The sequence below is a fragment of the Pimephales promelas genome, chromosome 14, assembly GCF_988280905.1.
Source record: "Pimephales promelas chromosome 14, fPimPro1.hap1.1, whole genome shotgun sequence".
Classification (NCBI taxonomy): Eukaryota; Metazoa; Chordata; class Actinopteri; order Cypriniformes; family Leuciscidae; genus Pimephales; species Pimephales promelas.
Window position 1 is genome coordinate 13,917,570 of NC_142782.1, and position 27,199 is coordinate 13,944,768.

At 46.4% G+C, this 27,199-nt stretch overlaps 2 protein-coding genes across 4 annotated transcripts in view; one reads left to right on the top strand and one right to left on the bottom strand.

Annotated features, from left to right (window-relative positions):
• LOC120479909 (transmembrane protein 132C) overlaps positions 1-27,199 on the bottom strand; it is a 468,276-nt gene that overhangs the window by 241,060 nt on the left and 200,017 nt on the right. The window lies entirely within an intron of this gene.
• On the top strand, positions 10,974-26,087 carry LOC120473535 (uncharacterized). Its single transcript, XM_039663438.2, has 2 exons — positions 10,974-11,238; positions 16,727-26,087. The coding sequence occupies exons 1-2, from the start codon at positions 11,151-11,153 to the stop codon at positions 25,777-25,779; spliced, it is 9,141 nt and encodes a 3,046-aa protein (XP_039519372.2). The 5' UTR covers positions 10,974-11,150; the 3' UTR covers positions 25,780-26,087.

Consider the following 27,199-nt stretch of genomic DNA (forward strand, 5'->3'; position numbering starts at 1 on the left):
GGGAGCCGTGGAGCATGGATATGTGTCGATGCCGCCAGTGGACGAGACGTTGGCTAACTATCTCGCGTCTGGTTGGTCCTCTTCACTAAGAGCTCTGACCCTGTCATCCAAGCTGTTCAAGACATCTTCATGCTTGAATGACAGAGCGTACACAGCAGCAGGTCAGGCAGGTGCGGTTCTGCACACCCTTGTGGTCCTCAGGCCTACCAGACTGATCTGCTGCGGAACTCCGGGCCACCAAGCAATCTGCTGTTCCATCGGTGCTATGGTGGCCACGGAGAGACATCTGTGGGAGCTCCCACATACTGTGGTCGCCAGGTTACAGGCCTCACCAGGCCTTCCTGGTTATGAGCTCCCACATGCTGTGGTCGCTGGGTTACAGGCTTCACCAGGCCTTCCTGGTTATGAGCTCCCACATGCTGTGGTTGCCAGGTTACAGGCCTCACCAGGCCTTCCTGGTTATGAGAAGGCCTGGGAGCTCATAACCAGGCCTTGTTGTTTGTGATGTGTAAATTGTGGTATTTTATTCTGTGATTCTTGTGTATGAAACTTCTTGTGCTGCCGTCTTGACCAGGTCTCTCTGGAAGAAGAGATAGTAATATCTCAATGTGACTCTCCTGGTTAAAATAAAGAAAACAATAATAATAATAATAATAATGAGCTCCCACATGTTGTGGTCGCCAGGTTACAGGCCTCACCAGGCCTTCCTGGTTATGAGCTCCCACATACTGTGGTCGCCAGGTTACAGGCCTCACTAGGCCTCACCAGGCCTTCCTGGTTATGAGCTCCCACACATTGTGCTCGCCAGGTTACAGGCCTCACCAGGCCTTCCTGGTTATGAGCTCTCACATACTGTGGTCATCAGGTTGAAGGCCTCACCAGGCCTTCCTGGTTATGAGCTCCCACACAGTGTGGTCGCCAGGTTACAGGCCTCACCAGGCCTTCCTGGTTATGAGCTCCCACATACTGTGGTCGCCAGGTTACAGGCCTCACCAGGCCTCACCAGGCCTTCCTGGTTATGAGCTCCCACACATTGTGCTCGCCAGGTTACAGGCCTCACCAGGCCTTCCTGGTTATGAGCTCTCACATACTGTGGTCATCAGATTGAAGGCCTCACCAGGCCTTCCTGGTTATGAGCTCCCACACAGTGTGGTCGCCAGGTTACAGGCCTCACCAGGCCTTCCTGGTTATGAGCTCCCACATACTGTGGTCGCCAGGTTACAGGCCTCATCAGGCCTTTCTGGTTATGAGCTCCCACACATTGTGGTCGCCAGGTTACAGGCCTCACTAGCCCTTCCTGGTTATGAGCTCTCACATACTATGGTCGCCAGGTTGAAGGCCTCACCAGGCCTTCCTGGTTATGAGCTCTCACATGCTGTGGTCATCAGGTTGAAGGCCTCGCCAGGCCTTCCTGGTTATGAGCTCCCACACAGTGTGGTCACCAGGTTACAGGCCTCACCAGGCCTTCCTGGTTATGAGCTCCCACATACTGTGGTCGCCAGGTTACAGGCCTCACCAGGCCTTTCTGGTTATTAGCTCCCACATACTGCGGTCGCCAGGTTACAGGCCTCTAAGGGGCCTTCCTGGTTATGAGCTCCCACATACTGTTTTCGCCAGGTTACAGGCCTTAAAGGGGCCTTCCTGGTTATGAGTTCCCACATACTGTGGTAGTCAGATTATAGGCCTCACTAGGCCTTCCTGGTTATGAGCTCCCACTTATTGTGGTTGCCAGGTTACAGGCCTCACCAGGCCTTCCTGGTTATGAGCTCCCACATACTCTGGTCACCAGGATACGAGCTCTCACATACTGTGGTCGCCAGGTTAAAGGCCTCTCCAGGCCTTCCTGGTTATGAGCTCCCACACATTGTGGTCGCCAGGTCACAGGCCTCACCAGGCCTTCCTGGTTATGAGCTCCCACATACTGTGGTCGCCAGGTTAAAGGCCTCTCCAGGCCTTCCTGGTTATGAGCTCCCACACATTGTGGTCGCCAGGTTACGGGCCTCACCAGGCCTTCCTGGTTATGAGCTCCCACATACTGTGGCCGCCAGGTTACAGACCTCACCAGGCCTTCCTGGTTATGAGCTCCCACACATTGTGGTCGTTAGGTTACAGGCCTCAAAGGGGCCTTCCTGGTTAAGAGTTCCCATATACTGTGGTAGTCAGGTTATAGGCCTCACCAGGCCTTCCTGGTTATGAGCTCCCACACATTGTGGTTGCTAGGTTACAGGCCTCAAATGGGCCTTCCTGGTTTATGAGTTCCCACATACTGTGGTAGTCAGTTTACGGGCCTCACCCAGCCTTCCTGGATGTGGGCTCCCACATGCTGCGGTAGCCAGACTACAGCCTCACCACCTTTCCTGAGCACTTTGCTCCCACTCTGTGGTCACCAGGCTTCAGGCTTCATTGGCCTTCCTGGTTGTGAGTTGTCACATGTCAGGTTGCAGGCTTTACCAGGCCTTCCTGAATGTGAAACCCCCACTTATCGTGGTCGCTAAGGTGTAGTTGGGAGTCTTCACATGTCAGGCTGCAGGCCTCAGCGGCCTTCCTGAATGTGAGCTCCCCACGCATTGGGACTATCGGGTGTTAGGCCTTGTCAGGCCTTCCTGATTATGGGTTCCCACATGTTGTGGCCGCCAGGTTACAGGCCTCAAGTTCGGCCTTTCTGAATTCAGAGAAGTACACAAACCCATACTTCACCTATTATTGTGGTAAGTCACATGACGGGATGTCTTGTGTGCTTTCTAAAAACCATTTCTTATGATAAGGGTCACGCGCGGTATGCTTCGGTCCCTTCTTATGTGGCTCAGACCCCGGTCTTCCCTTGGGTCCCACTTTAAGAGGCGTCCTGTCACTTAAGTAGGCTACAGGGACGCCCTTCTCTGGCTAACTTCTGGAAGAAGTAGTTTCCACTTGGTGGAGTAAGCTCCCACAGGTTGTAGTCACCAGGCTGGGTCTCACTGACCTTCCTGAGAACGAGCTCTCACCCGATGTGGTCACCAGTTTACAGGCCTTACCAGGCCTTCCTGGTCATGAGCTCACACACACTGTGGTCGCCAGGTTACAGGCCTCAACAGGCCTTCTTGGTTATGAGCTCCCACATATTGTGGTTGCTGGGTTACAGGCCTCACCAGACCTTCTTGAATTCAGAGTGAAGTACACAAACCCATACTTCACTTATTAATGTGGTAAGTCACACGACAATATGTCTTGTGCACTTTTTAAAAATCCATCTCTTATGGTGAGGGTCACGCGTGGTATGCTTCGGTCCTTTCTTATGTGGCTCAGACCCAGGTCTTTCCTCGGGTCCCACTTTAAGAGTTCTTAAGAGCTAACTTCTGGAAGTAGCTCCCACTTGGTGTGGTGTTTTCATGTACAGGCCTTATCAGGTCTTCCTTAAAATAAGTTCCCACAGGTTGTGGTCACCAGGTTAGGTCTTTCTGACCTTCCTGAGTATGAGCTCCCACCCGATGTGGTCGCTAGGTCATAGGCCTTACCAGGCCCCCCTGGGTATGAGCTCCCACATATTGTGGTCGCCAGGTTTTAGGCCTCACTAGGCCTTTATGGTTATGAGCTTCCACATACTGTGGTCGCCAGGTTAGAGGCCTCACCAGGCCTTCCTGAATTCAGAGTGAAGTACACAAACCCATACTTCACCTATTATTGTGGTAAGTCACCCGACGAGATGTCTTGTGCACTGTTTAAAATCCATTTCTTATGGTGAGGGTCATGCGCGGTATGCTTCGGTTCCTTCTTATGTGGTTCAGACCCTGGTCTTTCCTTGGGTCCCACTTTAAGAGTTCTTAAGAGCTAACTTTTGGAAGTAGCTCCCACTTGGTGTGGTTTTTCAGGTACACCACAGCTGGGCCTCACTGACCTTCCTGAGTACGAGCTCCCACCTGATGTGGTCGCCAGGTTACAGGCCTTACCAGACCTTCCTGGTCACGAGCTCCCACACACTGTGGTCACCAGGTTACAGGCCTCACTAGGCCTTCCTGGTTATGAGCTCCCACATACTGTGGGCGCCAGGTTACGAGCTCCCACACACTGTGGTCGCCAGGTTACAGGCCTCAACTGGCCTTCCTGAATTCAGAGTGAAGTACACAAACCCATACATCACCTATTATTGTGGTAAGTCACCCAACGAGATGTCTTGTGCACTGTTTAAAATCCATTTCTTATGGTGAGGGTCACGCGCAATATGCTTCAGTCCCTTCTTATGTGGTTCAGACTCCGGTTCTTCACTTTGGGTCCCACTCTAGATGTGTTTTTGTCGCAATACATTACGACAGGCACTTCACTTGTTCAAGCTATCTCCCACAACTGGTGGTTTTACGTCTCATTAGACCTTTTTCGAAGGTAGCCCCACATTGTGGGTCTGTCAGGTTTCTAGCCTCTGGCTTTCCTGAGGGATGAGCTTCCACATGCTGTGGTCGTTGGGTTTCAGGCCGCACAATGTACGGCCTTCCTGACATGAGCCCTCATGTTTCGGAGCTCCCCACACAGGGGGTCATCAGGTCTTAGGTCTCTTTGACCTTCCTGGTTTTTGATCCCTCTCTTACTTCCTCAGTGCTCAAAAGCAAGCACTGGGTGGAAACTCGTGGATTGAGTGTACGATTCCCGTTGTTTTGAGGTTGAGTCACACTCTCCGGAGGATCCCGTCTCTGTGATCCGAAACTCGATGGTTTCTGCCAGCTTCGCGGGCCTTCAGTTTTTGGATGCCTTTCCTAGGCAATTTCCAGAGGCTCTGTCTTGGATGGACAGGCTATGGCCAGACTGTGTGTCTACAGATCACCAGGCCAGCCTGGGGGCATTTCAGGAGGAGTGTTCTCCTGAATAGTGACTGGCTGGGGGTCCCTTTGGCCCCCTAGCCACACTCCCTGGAAGGGACCCCTTCTATTTTTGAAGTTGTGGTCCTAAAGCCTTTGAGCTGGCCCAGATTTACCCACGTTATTACGTTCTGGTTTTTCTTGGTTCATTAGCTTGGGCTATGACCGGTAGGGAGTGCTGTCACTGACAGCCCGATGTGACATAGGGTGAGTGGTTTCAGTGTTCCTTGGAATTTACTGGTTCTGACAGTTGTCACTGCCTTTTCGGCATGCACTCCCCTCAGCATGGCAGAGTGGGTATTTCGTTCCCCATTGCGTCATTCGACGTATTGTTGAGTTCCCTTCAAAAGGGAACGTCTCAGGTTACGACTGTAACCTATGTTCCCTGAGAACAGGGAACGAGACAATACGTCTCGTTGCCATGCCTCGGGGTCTGCCTGCAACAGTCCCTTCAGACGATAGGATGTTGTCACGGTTTCAAGGCGCCCTTCTTATACAGCCAGATTGACGCTCTCATCATTTCAAGCTGATGATGCACGGGCTGTCGCCGGTCAACCTGATTACTGTTAGTTGATATTTGATTTCAGACACCTGTCACGCCTGAGGCGTTCCCCATTGCATCATTCGACGTATTGTCTCGTTCCCTGTTCTCAGGGAACATAGGTTACAGTCGTAACCTGAGACGTTATTTCCAGCCCAGCCTCATTCGATGGTTAATTCTGTTCATCAGAAGCAGTTCTGTTTACATTGTGTATGTATCATGGTAATGGTTTCTATCACCTCAAAACGTCATTTTTTCACTTTGTGTTATATTTATTCTTAAATGACTGGTGGCTCATATTAATTGTATTTTCCAAAAGTTTGGGCCTGCTATATGTATCAGTGATATATATAATTAGTGACTTTCTTTGGCAAAACAAGAGCCCCTGTAATGTCAGCACACTGTTGGGGCTCAACAAAATACTGCATTGATGTATTTCTGGTCCTGGAATTTTTTTGAGCACAGCAATCTCAGGATAAGATGGTGCAGTTTTGCTTGGACTCAAGCTCATAAGCTCAGGCACTGCTCTCTGAGTGTCTCATCTACAGTATGTGTGTGTGTGTGTGTGTGTGTGTGTGTGTGTGTGTGTGTGTGTGTGTGTGTGTGTGTGTGTGTGTGTTCGTGTGTGTGTTCACACAAGCACATGGGATAAAGAACAAAACTATTCAAACATCTCATTCCTGGAGTCTCAGCCATAGCAGAGGAATCAAACATCAAGGTCATATGGTGTAAAAACTAAGGCCAGCACTTCTTTTTAAATGCAATGCTCTGCTTACTGAAAAAGGTGTAGTTTTGTTATCTATAGCAGGACTTGTTGCAATGTAATGGATGTATTTTACATAAAAAAAAAATTGCAAAGATTAAAAAAATGTAGGCCTACATTATATTTTACATAGGGTTCAGAATTCTAAATTAACTTGACAATCTGTGATACAAAATTTGATGGTTGAGGATCATCTCACTCACTTAAAAAGCTAGATATCCAAAGCAATGTGACATTAAGATGACTGTACACTGGATAAATAGGCTTGTTAATAATTTGTAGTTAGTAACGTCTCTCCATTTATAATGAGTCTCCTTAAAGGTTCCCTGACATGAAATTTCCACTTTCTGAGGTTTTTCAACATTAATAAGATATCATGGCTTGGAAACAAGCTAAGCACAGCAGTTGATCAGTGTGCGGAGTCAGATGAACACAAACTTATTTTTTTAGTTCCTTCATCGAGCCTTTGAAATTTATTTTCTCTGGAAATATGCCAACACAACTTCCCAAAGTTGTGTATGATCCAAACGTTTCACTGACGACTGTTTCCTCAACTTGGGACAAAACAGAGCTGGCCTTGATGAACGTCTGTTGTCTTTAAATTTATTGAGTTAGACCCAAGTAACAGTTTTTACAGTGTACAATTTGAGATGTCAGATATTTGAGATAGAAGACATTAGACTTTCAGATAGTAGATTTAAAAAAAAAAAAAAAAAAAGATTTGACATAGGTATACAACATGTAAGGCATAATTTAATGCACAACGTGAAGGCAAAGAACATTCCAACCTGAAGCTTTGATGAGTTGATGAAAGCTGATGTTTGCAAGTTAAATTAAAGAGCACCTATCATTGATTTTTGAAAATGACTGTTCATGTAGTGTGGAATATAGCTCTAAGGGAATGAAAACATCCTGCAAAGATTTATATCTGAAAGTGCACCGTATATAAAGTTATTGTCTTTCAAAAGTGAGAGTCGACTCTGAGTCTATGAAATGAATTGTTTTTGAAACGAGTCATTAGCTGTTACTTCGTGACGTAGATACAAAACATTAGCTCATTGGCTGCTCCCAACAACTGCGTGCACAGACGGGAGTGTAAACTTGAAGTGACGTCTAGAACACATTCAAAAACTTCAGCTGAATCGCATCATGTCGAGAAGACGCTGTGTTCTACATTGCAAACACAGTTCAGCCACTTGTTTTCATTGCCCAGGGACGAGCATGTGAAGAATCAGTGGTTAGAGTTCATATTTGCAACGATACCACAACAGTATAGCCCGAACCTTGTGTTCTCATCATTTTAATGGCGAATCAATCAAAAACATAAATGAATTCAAATGTGGATTTGCAAGCCGGTTGTTCACGAAGGAGGGCTCAGTATCCAGTGTATATGGATCAGGTTCGTCCTCCTCCGAATCACAATCTGTAAGTAATATTAATAATGTTTGCTGTTATGTTTTCTGTAGCATGCACAATATAGTTATATTGTGTTGTGTGTGTTGTGTACACTCCGTGCAGCTTCTAAGCGGGGTAAAGTTAGTTTTGTTTTTGATATTCACCAGACATTCTTTGAAAAATGTCAATTACCTCCTAAACGACTTAGCCAAATATGACTTCGCTCTATATAATAAGCACTGTCCCTCAAAAGCCGCCACAATGTGAGTTTCGCCGGGAAAGCTTGCTCTTGACAGAGACGCGAGTAAGGGACCGTGTGGAAAGTGCACTTTTTCTGACACATTTGTTGAAACACTATATACAATTTTCAACACTTGACAAGCTATAATCGTGGTTATGGGCGTTCCGTTGCCGACAATCTCTGCTTACGGTTTACCAATAACAACTGACTGGGCCATTTGACCAATCGCCGCAGATTCGTGCACTCAAAGGAGGTGTTTGGGAAAATTAATCATCAAACGAATCATTTGGGAGTCGTTGAGCAAATAGGGTAAAAATAAATGTATATTATAAGACAAATAAAGTGTTATCCTTGCATGCACGTTAAACTGTTTTGGGAACTCCCAAAACAAAAATAGGAACATTTCAAATGCTATGATAGGGGCTCTTTAATGGTTAGTTTCATCATCTATGACTCCAGATAATGAATGAGCTTTTAGATAATATTTGAGATTTAAGATATGAGATTTAAGATGAGATTTGAGATATGACATGTAAAATCTGAGATATAAGTTTTGATATAATATGTGGGATATACATTTTAGAATAAATTAAATTAAGAAGCTATGACATCTGAGACTGAGATGTGGGATTTGAGAAATAAGATTTTATAATATTTAAGAAGATAATAGATCTTATGAGATCCAATATGAGACACAGTATTTGATCATTGCTATGCTCCGGAACATGCCATCTGTCTCTGATGCAGAAAAGTTAGTTCATACATTCATGACCTCTAGACTAGATTACTTGTCCTGCATCTTCAATAAACAAAATATAAGTAGTCCAAAATGCAGCTGCTAAAGTTCGTATAGGTCAAGAAAATATGATCAAATTACACCAATTGTATTATCTCACACTGGTTACCTAAGTTCCATATCAATTACAAAGTATTGCTACTGACCTATTAGGTCTTCTATCACCCTACAATCCATCATGCTCTATAAGGTCTCAAAACTCTGAGCTTCTGAAAGTTCATTTTCATATTTGGCTCAAAAACTCCGAAATAGCCTTCCTGATAATGTTCAGGGCTCCGACTCGCTCTCCCAGTTTAAATTAAAAACACATCTCTTTAGCCTAGTATTCATATAATACATCTCATAACCTTAGATCAAATGCACATGATTATTCTTGCATAGATATTCTGAACAGTAGCTACACTACTTATTTTCTATTTGCTCCTCTGTTTTATTTTAGGATGCCCATCCTGAGGTAACTAGAGAGTATGGTTAGCTACAGGTTTGATCCACCCTATTATGAAGACTTCGGATGCCCAACACCAGGAGAGATGGCACCAACCCCCGCGAACACATCGGTGTTCGTAGATCGACTGGTAGAGACTATTTTTCAAAGATGGCTTCTTCCTGTATTCGCGAAGTTGACTGTGTGTATAAAATATCTTCTTATTAAACTGTTTGGACACTGAAAAAGTTCTCAATGCTTCGGTTTGAATGTAGGGACCCTTATAATGCTACCATGTTTGTGTGGGGCTATTTTGAGCCTTGTTAGTGGTAATAACAAACGATTTTATTTGTCATTACTCTATGCCCTACATACTAGCTTTATACTAGCGTTAATAGGCTAAACTGTTTTTAGAGATAAAACTATTTTCATTCGGCAATCATGAAAACAAATCTCAGATAACGGTTGACTAGGTAACAATGTGTAATTAGACCAAAAGTTCATTTTGCGCCGGAGTTGTCCTTTAACTTTATTCTCGTTCAAACAGACGCTGTTTGAAGCAGTACATAAAGTATTGAATGAAAATGTCTCTGAAACATCTGTGTATTTTACAAATATTGCAATTCACTTCGGCTGTTGTAAAGTATGCAAACACCATGTGTGTGGTTACTACGGCGGAAACCAGAAAGTGTCCGAATTCACGACCTCTGTTTGCAGCACCCTCCTCACCACCAGTACGCGGCAATTAGACGATTGGTTACAATCAGCCGCACAGAGTAGGCGGCTGCAGTGAGGGGAGGAGTGAAAAAAGCGCAATCAAGCTGTACAGGTCTTGGTTCTCGCAGTGGATCAGACACCTGTGAGATCAAAGTCTGATATCGCGGGATTCACGCTCGTGCACGTGTTGCTAATAAACTGGATGTGATTTAAGTTCTGTTGCTTTTACGAAAATAAATATAATGAACAAGACACCCAAAGTACTCTTTATTTAATTACATTCCAAATATGTTTTTACCAATCAATTTTTTTTCTTTAATACAGACGTGTTTTTATATAGGCTATTGTTTTAATAAAAATGGCATACTAACCCATGTCAGAGAGAGATTATATTATATTATAAAATTAGATTACATTATAAAAGAGAACAATTCATCACTGTTATTTTTTTATTTTATTTTATTTTTTATTAATGCAAGTTACAAACATACAAGCACCACAGTTCGTGAAACAAATAGGCCTACAGCGACAAATAAATACACATCAGAATAAAATTAATAAAAAAAAAATAATACATAGCTTAAATAGACAGATTTACAAACTTCATCATCTATAAAAAGAGTTTTCTAATTTCCACTTGAACATTTTAGAGTAGGCTATATTTGAGTTACTGACATAGCTTTTAACCCGTTTAAGAGACTCACAATATATCAGTTTAAATTTGAAAAAAAAATAATAATAATAATACAGTACATGGCCTTGATTTGGAGAATTTAGCTTTATGAATATGGAATTTACCTTCATCACTGTTGTTTAAACCAATGAGCATTAAGCTGTGTCGTCAGCAAGTCGTTTCTCATCGTGCTTTTGATCAGCGCAGTCGGTGGAGAGCAACTGCGCGCGACTGCAGAATCCGACAGGTGCGCCTTGCGCTCGCGAGAGTTTTTTGACGTACATGACATCAGAGCCAGGCGGACCGCTCTCTCGGACACATTTCTAACCAGCATGCATCTAGCGCTAATCACTTGTGATCGGTTCTGCGCAGATTTTGTTCATCTCAAACAAGCCTTACATTTTTGGCGAGGCAAGGCGCATCTCAAACAAGCCTATTTTGGCGTTGATAATGTTGCCATAGAAACTAACAATCGTCTCATTGTAATTATTAAGATATGCATCGTGAACAAAGCGATCCATCCGCTCCTCCAACCCTGATCAAACACACCTGAACATAATCAAGGTCTTCAAGATTACAGGCTAGAAAGCTGCAGCTGAGTTTCATCAGTGCTGGAGTTGCCCAGATATCATTGATCTTTAAAAACGTGTGCGCTTTAAAACATTTCACTGCGTTTCCTGTGGGATTTAGCAGATTTTTTGATGAAGGAACACAGTTTTCGTTGTAGTTTTATGAGCTAGCTTCTTCCAGCTGAGTTCGTGAGGTCGCAGGTCAATGATGACAGCTCACGGTCACTGCTCGTTGAGTGCTGTTTTACTGTGTCTGTGTGCTTGTTTGAGCGCAAAAGACGCTGGACTCGCAGGTGAGACGATTTTTTTTTTTAGCTTACAAAAACTGTAAAACTGTATGTTTGAATTAAGACAATTTTTCTCTTTATTCTGCCTGAACTGTTCCCTGAATTACACATGATGTTTGTCATAACATAAGAGTAACATTTAGTTTTATGTGAAAATCTTGCAATGAACTACATCTCCCAGGAAACAAAACAATGAGCAAGATAACCGTTGCTTATGTGTGCAGTGGTCCAAAACACTCAGGCATGGTGGTCTGCTTTAGAAGAATGAGAGATGTTAGCTTCAGTAAAGTCGGCTTCATTCATTGAGAGAAAATGTACAGCTTTAGGATTTGTAGTCTTTGTAATTATATATTTTCACAGTCCTATACTCTGATTTCACACAGCTGCTATTTTGAAATCAAAAGCAAGGTCCCGGTGGAAAGAAACCCAGAAGTAAAGAGAGGCTAAACACCAATGCCCAACCTGAAGCTGATGCTGCGATTTACACTAATTGTCCCTGCTTTTATTTATTTTCTGAAATATCTAATATACATATATTTTTAATGAATGAAATTCACTGTATATTGTCTGAAGTATGAAAGAAATGTGCATTTTTAGAATATCTAACTAATTTCTACATTAAACACAAAAATACGCCATTGGCGAAAGGGTGATGTTTATGGTGCCTGGGTTGTCCGCATAGGCTGCTTTCTTTTTTTTTTTTTTTTAAACAGTGTATTTAGAGGACAGGAAGCTAGCGGATAGTGAGGAGATGTTTGCTGTATGTGACAAATGTTTGGGCCTAAAAAAACGTGTGACATCGCTTAGAGCACCTTTAAAGTGTACTGTAAATATCAGAGCTGTATCGTATAGGCCTATGATAATTGTTTTTAAATGATGTGCTTGTCTGAGTTAACATTACCGAGTATGTCAAGTAAAGAAGCCTACGATTCATTTCCGCGAACCAGTTTAATGTTTCGGACAGTTTAATGAACCGGTTCAAAAACAAATTTATCGGTTCCTTATGTCATCGAGCAATTATGGCACTATGCATTTCTTTCTCAACTCGGAGCAATGTTGTATCAATGAAACTTTAAAATAGTAATTTGTATCAATGCATATTGTGCCGACCTGCCGACCAAGGCGTATTCTTCCGAGTTGCCATAAAAAAGTAGTTAGTTTAGTAACGATCTCTGGCCAAACTATTTATAAAGCAGGGTTATTCTGGATACTCCATCTGGTGCATGTACTGATGACGCAGTGAATGGTGATGATTCTGTCTGACCAAATGCCAGCAGTTGGCATTGTTTTCATGTGACATTTTAGTATCGTATTCTCTTCACTTGATAAATTAAGGTTGAGCCTGTAGTCACTTGGACTATTTAAACAATGTTTTTACTAACTTTCTGGACTGGCAGGTTTCAATTACAATAGAAGCCTATGGAGGACTGAGACTGGGAAGACTCTCAGATTTAAAAAAAAAAAAAAAAAAAAAAAGAAAGAAAAATTGTGTTTGTACTCTAATAACTAACTAACATTATTCCAAGCAGCTAGTACCATTTGCAGTGACCATTGCAAGCCCAGCAACATAGTTCAATAAATCCACTTCAAATACGTTGAAATAAAAGATGAAAATCAACACTTTTATTCTTTGGTTTCCGATTTACAGAAGAAAATGTGAGCTGGTTGATGCACTTATTCTAGTTGCTAGTGAAATAAAAATTACTAATAAAAGCAGCTACAAGCAGTTATCAGGTAAGAAATTCCGTTCGTTGGGGTCAAAAGTTATATTCAAATTTACAAAAATGCTAATAACTATTAATTTAGCCTATTTTAATGAAACTGGTCTTGATAGATGACTTGGGTAATGGCGAGAACATTAATCCACCTAATGACATATTTGCTTGTTTGTATCCCAGCTTGAATGTTGCATTGTTTCTTTTTGTGCTTTGCCCTAATATATTCAGAAAAGTATTCAGCTAATAGCACAGTTTCAAGCATGGGAGGCTGTAGAAAATGAATAACATGTTTATTACTTCAAATTAGAGATCGACCGATAGTGGATTTTTACCGATAGGTTTGACCGTACATGCCGATAACCGATTATTCACTTTTTTTTTTTCAGTGCTAAACAGAAATGCGCTACATGAAATAAATATATAAATGTGAATTTTTATTAAAATGAAAAAAAGTTCAACAGAAAATTTACACATTCAAATATTACAGGTCAAACGTGTTTCTTTAGCTGTAACCTAAAAACGCATGCAAGTTTCATGTAATACTTTGCAAGTCTCATTAGTTAACAAGGATGTATTAGTTGGCTCTCATGAGCTTTATGCATTATACAATGTAGCCTATGTTTTTACTGCATGTATGAATATTTGAGCTAGTCTACCTTGATAATTCCTGTTAGTTCATAGTACGTTAATGAAGATAATAACAGATTAAATACATTTAAAATCGATTTAAAATCTATTTTTAAATGTTGAAGAAGTTAACAAACTAACAATGAAAAACACTTATACAACATTTTAATGCTAAAAATGTAATATTCTACCCTATCTCACGACCAATTCGTACGAATTCGTACGAGTGATTAAAAAGTGGCTAATTCGTACGAATTCGTACGACCTCACTCGTACGAATTCATACGATTTGTCTAAACCCACGTGACGGTTATGTTTAGGGGCGGGGTCAGGGGTAGGTCATTCGTACGAATTCATACGAATTGGCCAATTCGTAAAATATGTACGATTTAGCAAAAATCGTACTAATTTGTACGACTGAGGTCGTATGAATTGTTACGAATTAGCCACCTCGTAAAATTCGCACGAATTCCCGTGAGATCGGGTTGTAATATTATTCAAAAGTAACCATTTCATAAACGTCCAAAAAGTCATGCTTAAATATGGCCATATTAAATATATGCAAATGCCAGAGAATTAAGATTACAGAAATGTAGACATTTAATGTATAGTCCCTCACTTTATTTGCTTCTATTTTAGAACACTTGATTAAATTTTTAGTCAATCATTTGTATTGTAGTGATAAATGGAATAACTGAAATCGAATGATTCTGATTTGTGTGTTTCTGTCGGCTGCATGATCAATGATAGCAATCAAGTCACTTGCTTTATATGCATCTTTGCCTGCTATTGAATGCATGAGTGACTATCTGATGACAACTATTGTAAATAGACAATTGTGGACATTTGGGTCAGGTTAACGCCCGTTTCACACATACTCCGTTTGCAGTGCGTATGCGGTGAGTGTTGCGGTGCGTATCCGGTACAGGAGCCGCACGCGCTAAAGTGCTTTCACATATGCTGCGTTTGCAGTGCGTGAGCTGTACCACAAACACTCGCTATTTTTATTTCAAAATCAGAAGTTATGCAGCAATAGCGTGACCAGTGACCAACAGTCCTGTTATCCCAGTCCTGTTTTCACGTCCTTCCTGGCCGTTTTTTATAAAGTGATGTCCTGGTTTTCAAAAAAAAATTAAAAAAACGCTGGAAATGATCAGCTTTACGGTAAAATATAGGAGATGAGCAAACAAGGAGGATGAGGAAGAAAAACAGGATAAAGAGGGAGGAAACTAGTTCGTTTTTGTACGTTTGTGAGAGGTATTTTTGTTCAATTTGAAGGTATTTCTTTTAGTTAATTAATATTATATATTTATTTTTCTAATACAGAAGAGACATTATTTTTTAATCATTATTTCATTCATTATTTTTTAAACCAACCTGTCATAATAAAACATGTTGAGTATCCTCTGAGAAGCCTATCTGAATTTGTGTCTTAATACAACAATTTTCTCCACAGAGGGGGCATATAGCCTATTTTAATTGTACTGAAATTAATAAGGCATCTTTGAGTAAACTTCGAGTATCATTTGTTTTCTGGGCCATGTGTCCTGGTTTTTGGTAATCAAAATATGTTCACCATATGCAGCAACTTTTATTAAAATAAAAGTTTTGCCATGGCTTTGCGATTCTCTTTAACAAACTTGAATGGACGCATGCTCGTTTAAACACGATGCATACAATTCCATGCATTACTTATATATTAAGATGTCTTTAAGTAAAAATATGAAACAATTAAATACCTTTATGGAGAGATTATTACATTTTATTCAATTAAATGCATTTATGGTGAAACTACTACATTTCGAGGTCAATCTGAGTTCATTTTGACCACGAACCGTGCGCTGTCACTTTATTTCTGCGTTTGCAGCACAGCAGAAATAGACTCGGTACGGAAACGATCTCTGCACTGCTGTATACGCACCGCAACTGGAACGGATCGACGGACTGCATCCGCGTGCAGTGTGAAAGCTCTAACCTGTTAACATGGGTACGGAAAAAAATACGGACCGCATACGCACTGCAAACGGAGTATGTGTGAAACGGGCGTAAGCCTATTCACACTACATGATTTCAAAACATCGGGCTGAACTGTGCAGTTCACACTACATGACTTGCTCTCTGTGAAATCAGGAGTGTTCAAGTTGTTGAGCCGTTCACACCAAACGACACATCATGATTGATCCGCAACTGGAGCTGGCGCACTACAGGATTTGACAACAACTCCGTCACCCAACGAATCAATCTCATCTACAAGCGTTCGCAGGGATACGGCCCTGATCTTAATGTCCTCAACAGTAAAGTCTAGAATTAATAAAGAAAATGCATTATTCATTAATTCTCAGTTATGCACCCCCACTAATTCTTTTGTTTTAATTCTCTGTTTCAAACTAAATATGACAATTAAATCCTTGAACTGAATATCCTCTTACTTCACAATATAATATATCACAACAAACGGAATTACAGTAAGATTTAATGTACATTTCCAATAACATTTTGCTCACTGTTTGAGGGCGTTTGTGATTTCTGTCCACCTTTTCTCTTTCTGGATGCGGTTGTGGTACATCTCATGTCCAACATCATAAAGGCATTCATGCTCCTGCCACAGTTCGATTCAATTTTGATCTAAATCTTGAGTCCATTGCTTTCTTGACATGTTGCTGATCTTTCTGCAAACTCCTATTGGACGTGTTTGTTCGAAAATCGTGCATTTCGCGTATTTACCCGGTGACCTCAACCCATACCTTGCTCTGATTGGCTCTAGCTCATGACATCACTGAGATTGAGTCGCGCGACAGCTCTGGATATCTAGCATGCTAGATATTTTTCTGAGCTCGGTGACCTGTCTGCGAGGTGTCTGCAAGCTGTCTTTGATGCGTTGTTTGCTCTTTCATACTAACAGATTGGCGAGCGTTAATCGTCCGCTAATCGCCCGCGATTTGCACGCGATAACACCCTGACTTGTCGGTGACTCAACGATTTGCAAATCGGGCTTAAATCGGGCTTAAAATAATGTAGTGTGAACTAGGCTTTAATGTGTATTTGTCACATAGTTTTATTTAAGGTTTAATTTAAACATCCGTGAATACAAGATGTGTATACTGAATGATGATTGAACAGACTAATGCTGACCATCTGTAAATGTGCAGTGAAGCCTGATGCTGAACCTCAAGTGGAGCCTACTGCTGAACCTCCAGTGAAGCCTGTGGGTGTTCAGCCTGAGCCTCCTTTGCAGCCTGTTGGCGAACTGCCCGAAACTCCTGTGGAGCATGGCACTGAACTGAAGCCACCAGTGATGTCTGCTACTGAATTGCCTGTGCCTCCAGTAAAGCCTACTATCAAACTGCCTAAGCCTCCAGTGAAGCCTGCCACTGAATTGCCAAAGCCACCAGTGATGCTGGCTTCTGAGCCTCCAGGGAAACCTGTTGGCGAACTGCCCAAGCCTCCAGTGACTCCTACCACAGAGCCTCCATTGAAGCCTCTCAGCAAACTACCCAAGCCACCAGTGACACCTGGTGCTGAACTGTCTGTGCCTCCAGTGAAGCCTACCGTCAAACTGCCTGAGCCTCCAGTGAAGGCTGCCACTGCATTGTCCAAGCCACCAGTGATGCTGGGTGCCGAGCCTCCAGGGAAACCTGTTGGCGAACTGCCCAAGCCTCCAGTGACTCCTACCACAGAGCCTCCATTGAAGACTCTCAGCAAACAACCCAAGCCACCAGTGAAACCTGCTTCTGAACTGCCTAAGCCTCCAGTGAAGCCTACCGTGAAACCTGCCACTGAACTGGTAAAAGAACCAGTGACCCCTGCCATTGAGCCTCATGTGAATCCTGTCCGAGAACCACTCAGGCCTCCAGTAATGCCTGCCGCCGAGCCTCCCATGAAGCCTGTCAGCGAACTGGCCAAACCTCCAGTGACGCCTGCTGCTGAGCCTCCCTTGAAGACTGTTGGTGAACCCAAGCCTCCAGTGAGGCCTTCCACCGAACTGCTCGGGCCACCAGTGACGACTGCCACCGAACTTTCTCCAATGAAGCTTGCAAGCGAACTGACCAAGCCTCCATTGAATCCTGCTTCTGAATTGCTCAAGCCACCAGTCACAGCTGCCGCTAAGCCTCCATTGAAACCTGTTGGCGAATTGTCCAAGCCATCATTGACTCCTTCCACTGAGCCTCCATTGAAGCCTGCCACTGAATTACCCAAGCCACCAGTCACAGCTGCCGCCAAACCTCCATTGAAACCTGTTGGCGAACTGTCCAAGCCTTCATTGACTCCTGCCACTGAGCCTCCATTGAAGCCTCTCAGCGAACTACCCAAGCCACTGGTGACATCTGCTGCTGAACTGCCTGATCCTCCAGTGAAGCCTACCTCTGAACTTCCCAAGCCACCAGTGACTCCCACCCCAAAGCCTCCATTGAAGCCTCTCAGCGAACTACCCAAGCCACCGGTGAAAACTGCTGCTGAACTGCCTGAGCCTCCAGTGAAGCCTGCCAGCGAACTGCCTAAGCCTCCATTGAAGCCTGCCACTGAAACACCCAAGCCACCAGTCACAGCTGCCACCAAGCCTCCATTGAAACCAGTTGGTGAACTGGCCAAGCCTCCAGTGACGCCTGCCGGTGAACTGCCTGCACCTCCAGTGAAGCCTACCTCTGAACTTCCCAAGCTACCAGTGACTCCTGCCACAAAGCCTCCATTGAAGCCTCTCAGTGAACTACCCAAGCCACCGGTGACATCTGCTGCTGAACTGCCTGAGCCTCCAGTGAAGCCTGCCAGCGAACTGCCCAAGCCTCCATTGAAGCCTGCCACTGAAATACCCAAGCCACCAATCACAGCTGCCGCCAAGCCTCCATTGAAACCGGTTGGTGAACCGGCTGCATCTCTGGTGACGCCTGCCGCCGAGCCTCCCATGAAGCCTGTTGGGGAACCCAAGCCTCCACTGGATCCTGCCACTGAACTACCCAAGCCATCAGTGACACCTGCCGCCAAACCTCCCATTAAGCCTGTCAGTGAACTGGCCAAACCTCCAGTGATGCCTGCTGCTGAACTGCCCAAACCACTAGTGACACCTGCTGCTGAACTGCCTGAACCTCCAGTGAAGCCTGCCAGAGAACTTTCCGAGCCTCCGTTGAAGCCTGCAAATGAATTGCCCAAGCCACCAGTGATGCCTGCCGCCGAGCGTCCCATGAAGCCTGTCAGCGAACTGGCCAAACCTCCAGTGACGCCTACCGCTGAGCCTCCCTTGAAGCCTGTTGGTGAACCCAAGCCTCCAGTGAGGCCTTCCACCGAACTGCTCGGGCCACCAGTGACGACCGCCGCCGAACTTCCTCCAGTGAAGCTTGCCAGCGAACTGCCTAAGCATCCATTGAAGCCTGCTACTGGATTGCCCAAGCCACCAGTCACAGCTGCCGCCAAGCCTTCATTGAAACCTGTTGGTGAACTGTCCAAGCCTTCATTGACTCCTTCCACTGAGCCTCCATTGAAGCCTGCCACTGAATTGCCCAAGTCACTAGTCACAGCTGCCGCAAAGCCTCCATTGAAACCTGTTGGCGAACTTTCCAAACCTTCAGTGACTCCTGCCACCGAGCCTCCATTAAAGCCTCTCAGTGTACTACCCAAGCCACCAGTGGCACCTGCTGCTGAACTGCCTGTGCCTCTAGTGAAGCCTACCTCTGAACTTCCCAAGCCACCAGTGACTCCTGCCACAAAGCCTCCATTGAAGCCTCTTAGCGAACTACCCAAGCCACTGATGACATCTTCTGCTGAACTGCCTGAGCCTCCAGTGAAGCCTGCCAGCGAACTGCCTAAGCCTCCATTGAAGCCTGCCACTGAAATACCCAAGCCACCAGTCACAGCTGCCACCAAGCCTCCATTGAAACCAGTTGGTGAACTGGCCAAGCCTCCAGTGACGCCTGCCGCTGAACTGCCTGCACCTCCAGTGAAGCCTACCTCTGAACTTCCCAAGCTACCAGTGACTCCTGCCACAAAGCCTCCATTGAAGCCTCTCAGCGAACTACCCAAGCCACTGGTGACATCTTCTGCTGAACTGCCTGAGCCTCCAGTGAAGCCTGCCAGCAAACTGCCCAAGCCTTCATTGAAGCCTGCCACTGAAATTCCCAAGCCACCAGTCACAGCTGCCGCCAAGCCTACAGTGATGCCTGCTACTGAACTGCCTGCACCTCCGGTGACGCCTGCCGCCGAGCCTCCCGTTAAGCCTGTTGGGGAACCCAAGCCTTCACTGGAGCCTGCCACTGAACTACCCAAGCCATCAGTGACGCCTGCCGCCGAACCTCCCGTGAAGCCTGTCAGTGAACTGGCCAAACCTCCAGTGATGCCTGCTGCTGAACTGCCCAAACCACTAGTGAAACCTGCTGCTGAACTGCCTGAACCTCCAGTAAAGCCTGCCAGAGAACTTCTCGAGCCTCCGTTGAAGCCTGCAACTGAATTGCCCAAGCCACCAGTGACGCCTGCCGCCAAGCCTCCCATGAAGCCTGTCAGCAAACTGGCCAAACCTCCAGTGACGCCTGCCGCTGAGCCTCCCTTGAAGCCTGTTGTTGAACCCAAGCCTCCAGTGAGGCCTTCCACTGAACTGCTCGTGCCACCAGTGACGACTGCTGCCGAACATCCTCCACTGAAGCTTGCCAGCAAACTGCCAAAGCCTCCATTAAAGCCTGCCACTGAATTACCCAAGCCACCAGTCACGGCTGCTACCAGACCTCCATTGAAACCTGTTGGTGAACTGTCCAAGCCTTCATTGACTGCTGCCACTGAGCCTCAATTGAAGCCTCTCAGAGAACTACCCAAGCCACCAGTGACACCTGCTGCTGAACTGCCTGTGCGTCCAGTGAAGCCTACCTCTGAACTTCCCAAGCCACCAGTGACTCCTGCCACAAAGCCTCCATTGAAACCTCTCCGCGAACTACCCAAGCCACCGGTGACATCTGCTGCTGAACTGCCTGAGCCTCCAGTAAAGCCTGCCAGCGAACTGCCCAAGCCTCCATTGAAGCCTGCCATTGAAATACCCAATCCACCAGTCACAGCTGCTGCCAAGCCTCCATTTAAACTGGTTGGTGAACTGGCCAAGCCTCCAGTGATGCCTGCTGCTGAACAGCCTGCACCTCCAGTGATGCCTGCCACCGAGCCTCCCATGAAGCCTGTTGGGGAACCCAAGCCTCCACTGGAGACTGCCAATGAACTGCCCAAGCCATCAGTGTTGCCTGCCGCCGAACCTCCCGTGAAGCCTGTCAGCGAACTGGCCAAACCTCCAGTGATGCCTGCTGCTGAACTGCCCAAACCACTAGTGACACCTGCTGCTGAACTGCCTGAGCCTCCAGTGATGCCTGCCAGAGAACTTCCTGAGCCTCCGTTGAAGCCTGCAACTGAATTGTCCAAGCCACTAGTCCCAGCTGCCGCCAAGCCACCGTTGAAACCTGTTGGTGAACTGTCCAAGCCTCTGACTCCTTCCACTGAGCCTCCAGTGAAGCCTACCATCAAACTGTCTGAACCTCCAGTGAAACCTGCCACTGAACTGACAAAAGAGCCAGTGACCCCTGCCATTGAGCCTCATGTGAAGCGTGTTGGTGAACTGCCCAAGGCACCAGTGACAGCTGCGGCCAAGCCTCCATTGAAACCTGTTGGTGAACTACCCAAGCCACCAGTGACATCTGCTGCTGAACTGACCGCAGCTCCATTGAAGCACGCCACTGAACTGCCTTCACCGCTAGTGATGTCCGAGACTAAATTGCCCAAGCCAGCAGTGACTCCTGCCGCAGAGCCTCAATTGAAGCCTTTCGGTGAACCATCCAATCCACCAGTGACCCCTGCCGCTGAACTGCCCAAGCCACGAGTGACTGCTGCCACCAAGCCTCCCGTTGAAGAACTGCCGGCACCTTCAGTGAAGCCTGCCACTGAACTTCCCAAGCCACCAGTGACACCTGCCGCCGAGCCTCCTGTGAAGCCTGTCAGGGAACTGGCCAAACCTCAAAAGACGCCTTCTGCTGTACTGGCCAAACCTCCAGTGACGCCTTCTGCTGAACTGGCCAAACCTCCAATGACGCCTTCTGCTGTACTGGCCAAACCTCCAGTGACGCCTTCTGCTAAACTGCCCAAGCCACCAGTGACACCTGCCGCTGAACTGCCTGTGCCTCTAGTGAAGCCTGCTAATGAACTTCCCAAGCCACCAGTGACTTCTGCTGCAGAGCCTAAATTAAAGCCTCTGGGTGAACTGAACAAGCCACCAGTGACCACTGCCGCTGAACTGCCTCCATTGAAGCCTGCCAGTGAACTGCCCGAGCCACCAGTGATGCCTACCGTCGAGCCTCCCATGAAGACTGTCGGTAAACTGCCCAAGCCACCAATTACCCCTGCCATGGAGCCTCCCCTGAAGCCTTTCAGTGAACCAGAGTCTTCAATGAAGCCTGTCACCAAATTGCTCAATCCACCAGTGACGCCTGCCACTGAACTGCCTCCCATGAAGCCTGTCAGTAAACTCAAGCCACCAGTGACGCCTGCTGCTGAACTGCCTCCCATGAAGCCTTTCGGTGAACTCAAGCCACCAGTGAAGCCTGCCAGTGAACTGCCTGAACCTCCAGTGAAGCCTACCGTGAAACAGCCTGAACGTCTAGTGAAGCCTGCCACTGAACCATCTAAGCCACCAGTGATGCCTGCTGCTGAACTGACTAAGCCACTAGTGATGCCTGCCACAGAGCCTCCCATGAAGCCTGTTGTTGAACTGCCCAAGCCACCAGTGACACCTGCTGATGAACTACCTGAGCCCCAAATGAAACCTACAGTCAAACTGGCTGAAACTGTAGTGAAGCCTGCCAGCGAACTGCCCAAGTCACCAGTGACTCCTGCCGCTGAGCCTCTCGTGAAGCCTTTCAGCAAACCTGAGCTTCAAGGGAAGCCCATCACCAAACTTCCCAAGAAACCAGTGACGCCTTCCACAGAACCTCCCATGACGCCTGCCACAGAACCTCCTGTGAAGCCTATCGTTGAACTTCCCCAGCCACCAGTGAGACCTGCCGCTGAACTGCCTCCTTTGAAGTTTGCAGGCAAACTGCCCAAACCTTCAGTAAAGTCTGGCACCAAACTGCCCCAGCCTCCAGTGACGCCTGCCACTGAGCCTCAATGGCAACCTGTTTGTGAACTGGCCAAGACATCAGTGACATCTATTCCTGTACTACCTGAGCCTCCAATGAATTCTGCTGGCCAGCCTCCAGTGAATCCTGCCAGCGAAACACCTGACTATCCTTTGAAGTCTGCCGATGAACTGCCCAAGCCTGCCAGTGTACTAAATGAGCCTCCCATGAAGTTTTTGAGCAAACTGCCGAAGCTTCTAGTGAAGCCTTTTGGGGAGCCTTCGTTGAAGCCAGCCACCGAGTTGCCACCAGTGACACCTCCTGCCAAGCCTCCATTGAAGCCTATTGTCAAACTGCCTAAGCCACCAGTGAAGCCTGCCGCCAAGCCTCTAGTGAAGCCTGTCAGTGAACTGCCCAAGACTCCAGGGACGCCTGCCACCAAACCCCCTAAGCTTCCAGTAAAGCCTCCCCCCAAACCTTCAGTGAAATTTACTGCTGAACTGCCCAAGCCTGCAGTGATGTTTGCCACCATACTGCTCAAGCCTCCAGTGAAGCTTGCTACTGAACACCCTAAGCCTCCAGTGATGCTTACTGCTGAACTACCTAAGCTTCCAGTGAAGTCTGCCCCCAAGCCTCCAGGGATGATTGCCACCATACTGCTCAAGCCTGCCCTGAAGCCTCCAGTGAAGTCTGCGCCCAAGCCTCCAGTGAAGCCTGCCCTCAGGCCTCCATTGAAGCTTGCTGTTGAACCACCCGAGCCTCCAGTAAAGCCTGCCCCCAAGCCTCCATTGAAGCTTGCTGTCGAACCACCCAAGCCCCCAGTGAAGCTGGCCACCGAACCACCCAAGCCTCCAGTGAAGCTGGCCACCGAACCTCTCCAGCCTCCAGTGAAGCTTGCTGCCAAATCCCCCAAGCCTCCAGTGAAGCTGGCAACCAAATACCCCAAGCCTCCAGTAAATCAGAGCACAGAACCTCCCAAGCCTCCAGTGAAGCAAACCCCCAAGCCTTCAGTGAAACTGGCCACCGAATCCCCCAAGCCTCCAGTGAAGCTTGCTGCCAAATTCCCCAAGCCTCCAGTGAATCAGGGCACTGAACTTCCCAAGCCTCCATTGAAGCTGGCCACCAAACCACCCAAGCCTCCAGGGAAGCTGGCCACCGAACCTCCCCAGCCTCCAGTGAAGCTTGTTGCCAAATTCCCCAAGTCTCCAGGGAAGCTGGCCACCGAACCTCCCAAGCCTCCAGTGAAGCTGGTCACTGAACCTCCCCAGCCTCCAGTGAAGCTTGTTGACAAATTCCCCAAGCCTCCAGAGAAGCTGGCCACAGAACCTCCCAAGCATCTAGTGAAGCTGGCATCCGAATCCTACAAGCCTCCAGTGAATCAGGGCAGTGAACCTCCCAAGCCTCCAGTGAAGCTGGCCACCAAACGGCCAAAACCTCTATTGAAGCTTGCCGCCAAACTTTTCAAGCCTCCATTGAAGGCTGCACCTAAGCCTCCAGAGAAGCTTGCTGCCAAATCCCCCAAACCTCCATTGAAGCTGGCCACCGAATCCCCCAAGCCTCCAGTGAATCAGGGCAGCGAACCTCCCAAGCCTCCAGTGAAGCTGGCCACCGAACCTCCAAAACATACAGTGAAGCTTGTTGCCAAATTCCCCAAGTCTCCAGGGAAACTTGCAACCAAACCTCCCAAGCCTCCAGTGAAACTGCCCACCGAATCCCCCAAGCCTCCAGTGAAGCTTGCTGCCAAATCCCCCAAGTCTCCAGTGAATCAGGGCAGTGAATTCCCCAAGCTTCCAGTGAAGCTTGCCACCAAATCCCCCAAGCCTCCAGTGAAGCCAACCTCCAAGCCTCCATTGAAGCTGGTCACCGAACCACCCGAACCTCCAATGGAGCTGGCCCCCGAGGCACCCCAGCCTCCAGTGAAGCTTGTTGCCAAATTCCCCAAGCCTCCAGGGAAGCTAGCCACCGAATCCCCCAAGCCTCTAGTGAAGCTTGCTGCCAAATCCCCCAAGCCTCCAGTGAAGCAGGGTGCCAAACCTCCCAAGCCTCTAGTGAAGCCAAACCCTAAGCCTCCAGTGAAGCTTGCCACAGAACTACTCAAACCTCCAGTGAAGCTGGCCACCGAACCTGCCAAGCCTCCAGTGAAGCTTGTTGCCAAATTCCCCAAGCCTCCAGGGAAACTGACCACAGAACCTCCCAAGTCTCCAGTGAAACTGACCACCGAATCCCCCAATCCTCCAGTGAATCAGGGCAGTAAACCTCCCAAGCCTCCAGTAAAGCTGGCCACCGAACTGCCAAAACATCTATTGAAGCTTGCCGCCAAACTTTTCAAGCCTCCACTGAAGACTGCACCTAATCCTCCAGAGAAGCTTGCTGCAGAAACACCCATGCCTCCAGTGAAGCTTGCTGCCAAATTCCCCAAGCATCCAGTCAAGCTGACCACCGAACCGCCAAAACCTCCAGTGAAGCTGGTTGCCAAATTCCCCAAACCTCCAGGGAAACTGACCACCGAATCCCCCAAGCCCCCAAGCCAAGCCAAGTCTCCAGTGAATCAGGGTAGTGAACCTCCCAAGCCCCCAGTGAAGCTGGCCACCGAACTGCAAAAACCTCTATTGAAGCTTGCCGCCAAACTATTCATGCCTGCACCTAAGCCTCCACTGAAGCTTGCCACTGAACCCACCAAGCCTCCACCTAAGCCTGCCCTCAAGCCTCCAGTGAAGCTGGCCACCGAATCCCCCAAGCCGCTATTGAAGCTTGCTGCCAAACTTTTCAAGTCTCCATTGAAGACTGTATCTAAGCCTCCAGAGAAGCTTGCTGCTGAAACACCCATGCCTCCAGTGAAGCTTGCTGCCAAATCCCCCAAGCCTCCAGTGAAGCTGGCCACCGAATCCCCCAAGCTTCCAGTGAATCAGGGCACCAAACCTCCCAAGCCTTCAGTGAAGCTGGTCACCGAACCGCCAAAACCTCCAGTGAAGCTTGTTGGCAAACCCCCCAAGCCTCTATTGAAGCTTGCCGCCAAACTATTCAAGCCTGCACCTAAGCCCCCACTAAACCCCCCCAAGCATCCACTGAAGCTGGCCACCAAACCCCCCAAGCCTCCACTGAAGCCTGCCCCCAGTATAGCTGGCCACTGAACCCCCAAAGCATCCAGTGAAGCCTTCCTCCAAGCCTCCAGTAAAGCCTGCTGCCGAACCCCCCCAAGCCTCTATTGTAGCTTGCTGCCAAACTTTTCAAGCCTCCATTGAAGACTGCTTCCAAGACTCCAGGGAAGCTTGATGCTGAGCCGCCCAAGCCTCCAGTGTATTTTAAGTTACAAGACAGTTTTGTATTAATGGAGGAAAACAATGAAGAATCCATGCTATATATTTAGGACTTACCATTACTTTCACCTACAACTGCTGACCTGTTATATTTTCCATTGACTAAATGTCACAAAACTCCAGTTTTGTTTTCATGGGGTCTTTTAAAAGCACTATATAACCATAGACAAGCACAAATGAGAATATGTACAGAATGAAACAACCTTATATGCAGAGATTTTGTGTCCTTGTTGTTTTTGTAAATTAAAAGTGGAATCAATCCCACGAGAGCTTTTGACTTCAGAGTGTTCCACAATCTCTCTATAGCCAATATAATCTCATCATCCAAAATGCTTTCTTGTTCTAAAACAATTGGGTGTTGATGAGCTCAAGACCTTACTGAAAGTAAGGTGAACTCAATATGTGCTTTTGGTCTCCGTAAGTGTGTGTCCAGTGTACTTCAAATCACCCTTCACAGGATGACACATACAGTAAAATGTCTCCTTTCTGTGAGAAAGCATTTGGTCACGTTCAATCACATTCAATAAAACAATGGTAACGGCATGCCATACTTATTGTTCAAACATCACACTGTAGCTCAAGAGAAACTGAATGTAGCTAAAATGGGTCAATCATAATTTCCTTGAAGTTTTAAAATAAAAGCATTCATAATGTTAACCATTTCAAAAAGATCATTTACTGGAAGAAAGCTGCAAGAACTGTTTGTTTCAAAGTTGCTGACGTCATTTGGATGGAAATATTAACACGGCAGTCACGTTAACACATCAAAAATGGCAAATCAATGTTGAGCTTAACTGTTTCAGTCTGACATTTTTATACAGATTGTTTTGTGAATGTAATCATTTGCAATGTAATTATCCTCCACACTAAAGAGCGCTTAGGTTGAATTCAGCAAATTCATTTTAAAAGAGGAACAGAGAACCGTGATCAAAATTTTTGATGATTCAATAGAGTGCAGAGGAATTCTTTCCTGGTTTGGTCCAAATGCCCCATAATCACAGCCCAATGGAGCAGTATCAGACAGACTCGCATTCCAACTAGAATCTGAGCATGATGATGTCAGGCTAGTAAAGAAGTCTCTCCTGAATTTGATTTGATCATAAATACAGTAGAAACACTACAATTGTTAAATTATATTACAATTTAAATGAATTATACTTTATTTGTTCTAAAATATAACTTATTTGTGTGATGGCAAAGCAAAATTAGTAGTCATTGCTCCAGTCTTTGTCAC

Bases quoted from the DNA above. Each gene is read 5' to 3' on its own strand.
- LOC120473535 (XM_039663438.2), top strand. From the start codon at position 11,151: ATGATGACAGCTCACGGTCACTGCTCGTTGAGTGCTGTTTTACTGTGT. The intron at 11,239-16,726 runs GTGAGACGATTT...GTAAATGTGCAG, and splicing joins AAAAGACGCTGGACTCGCAG to TGAAGCCTGATGCTGAACCT.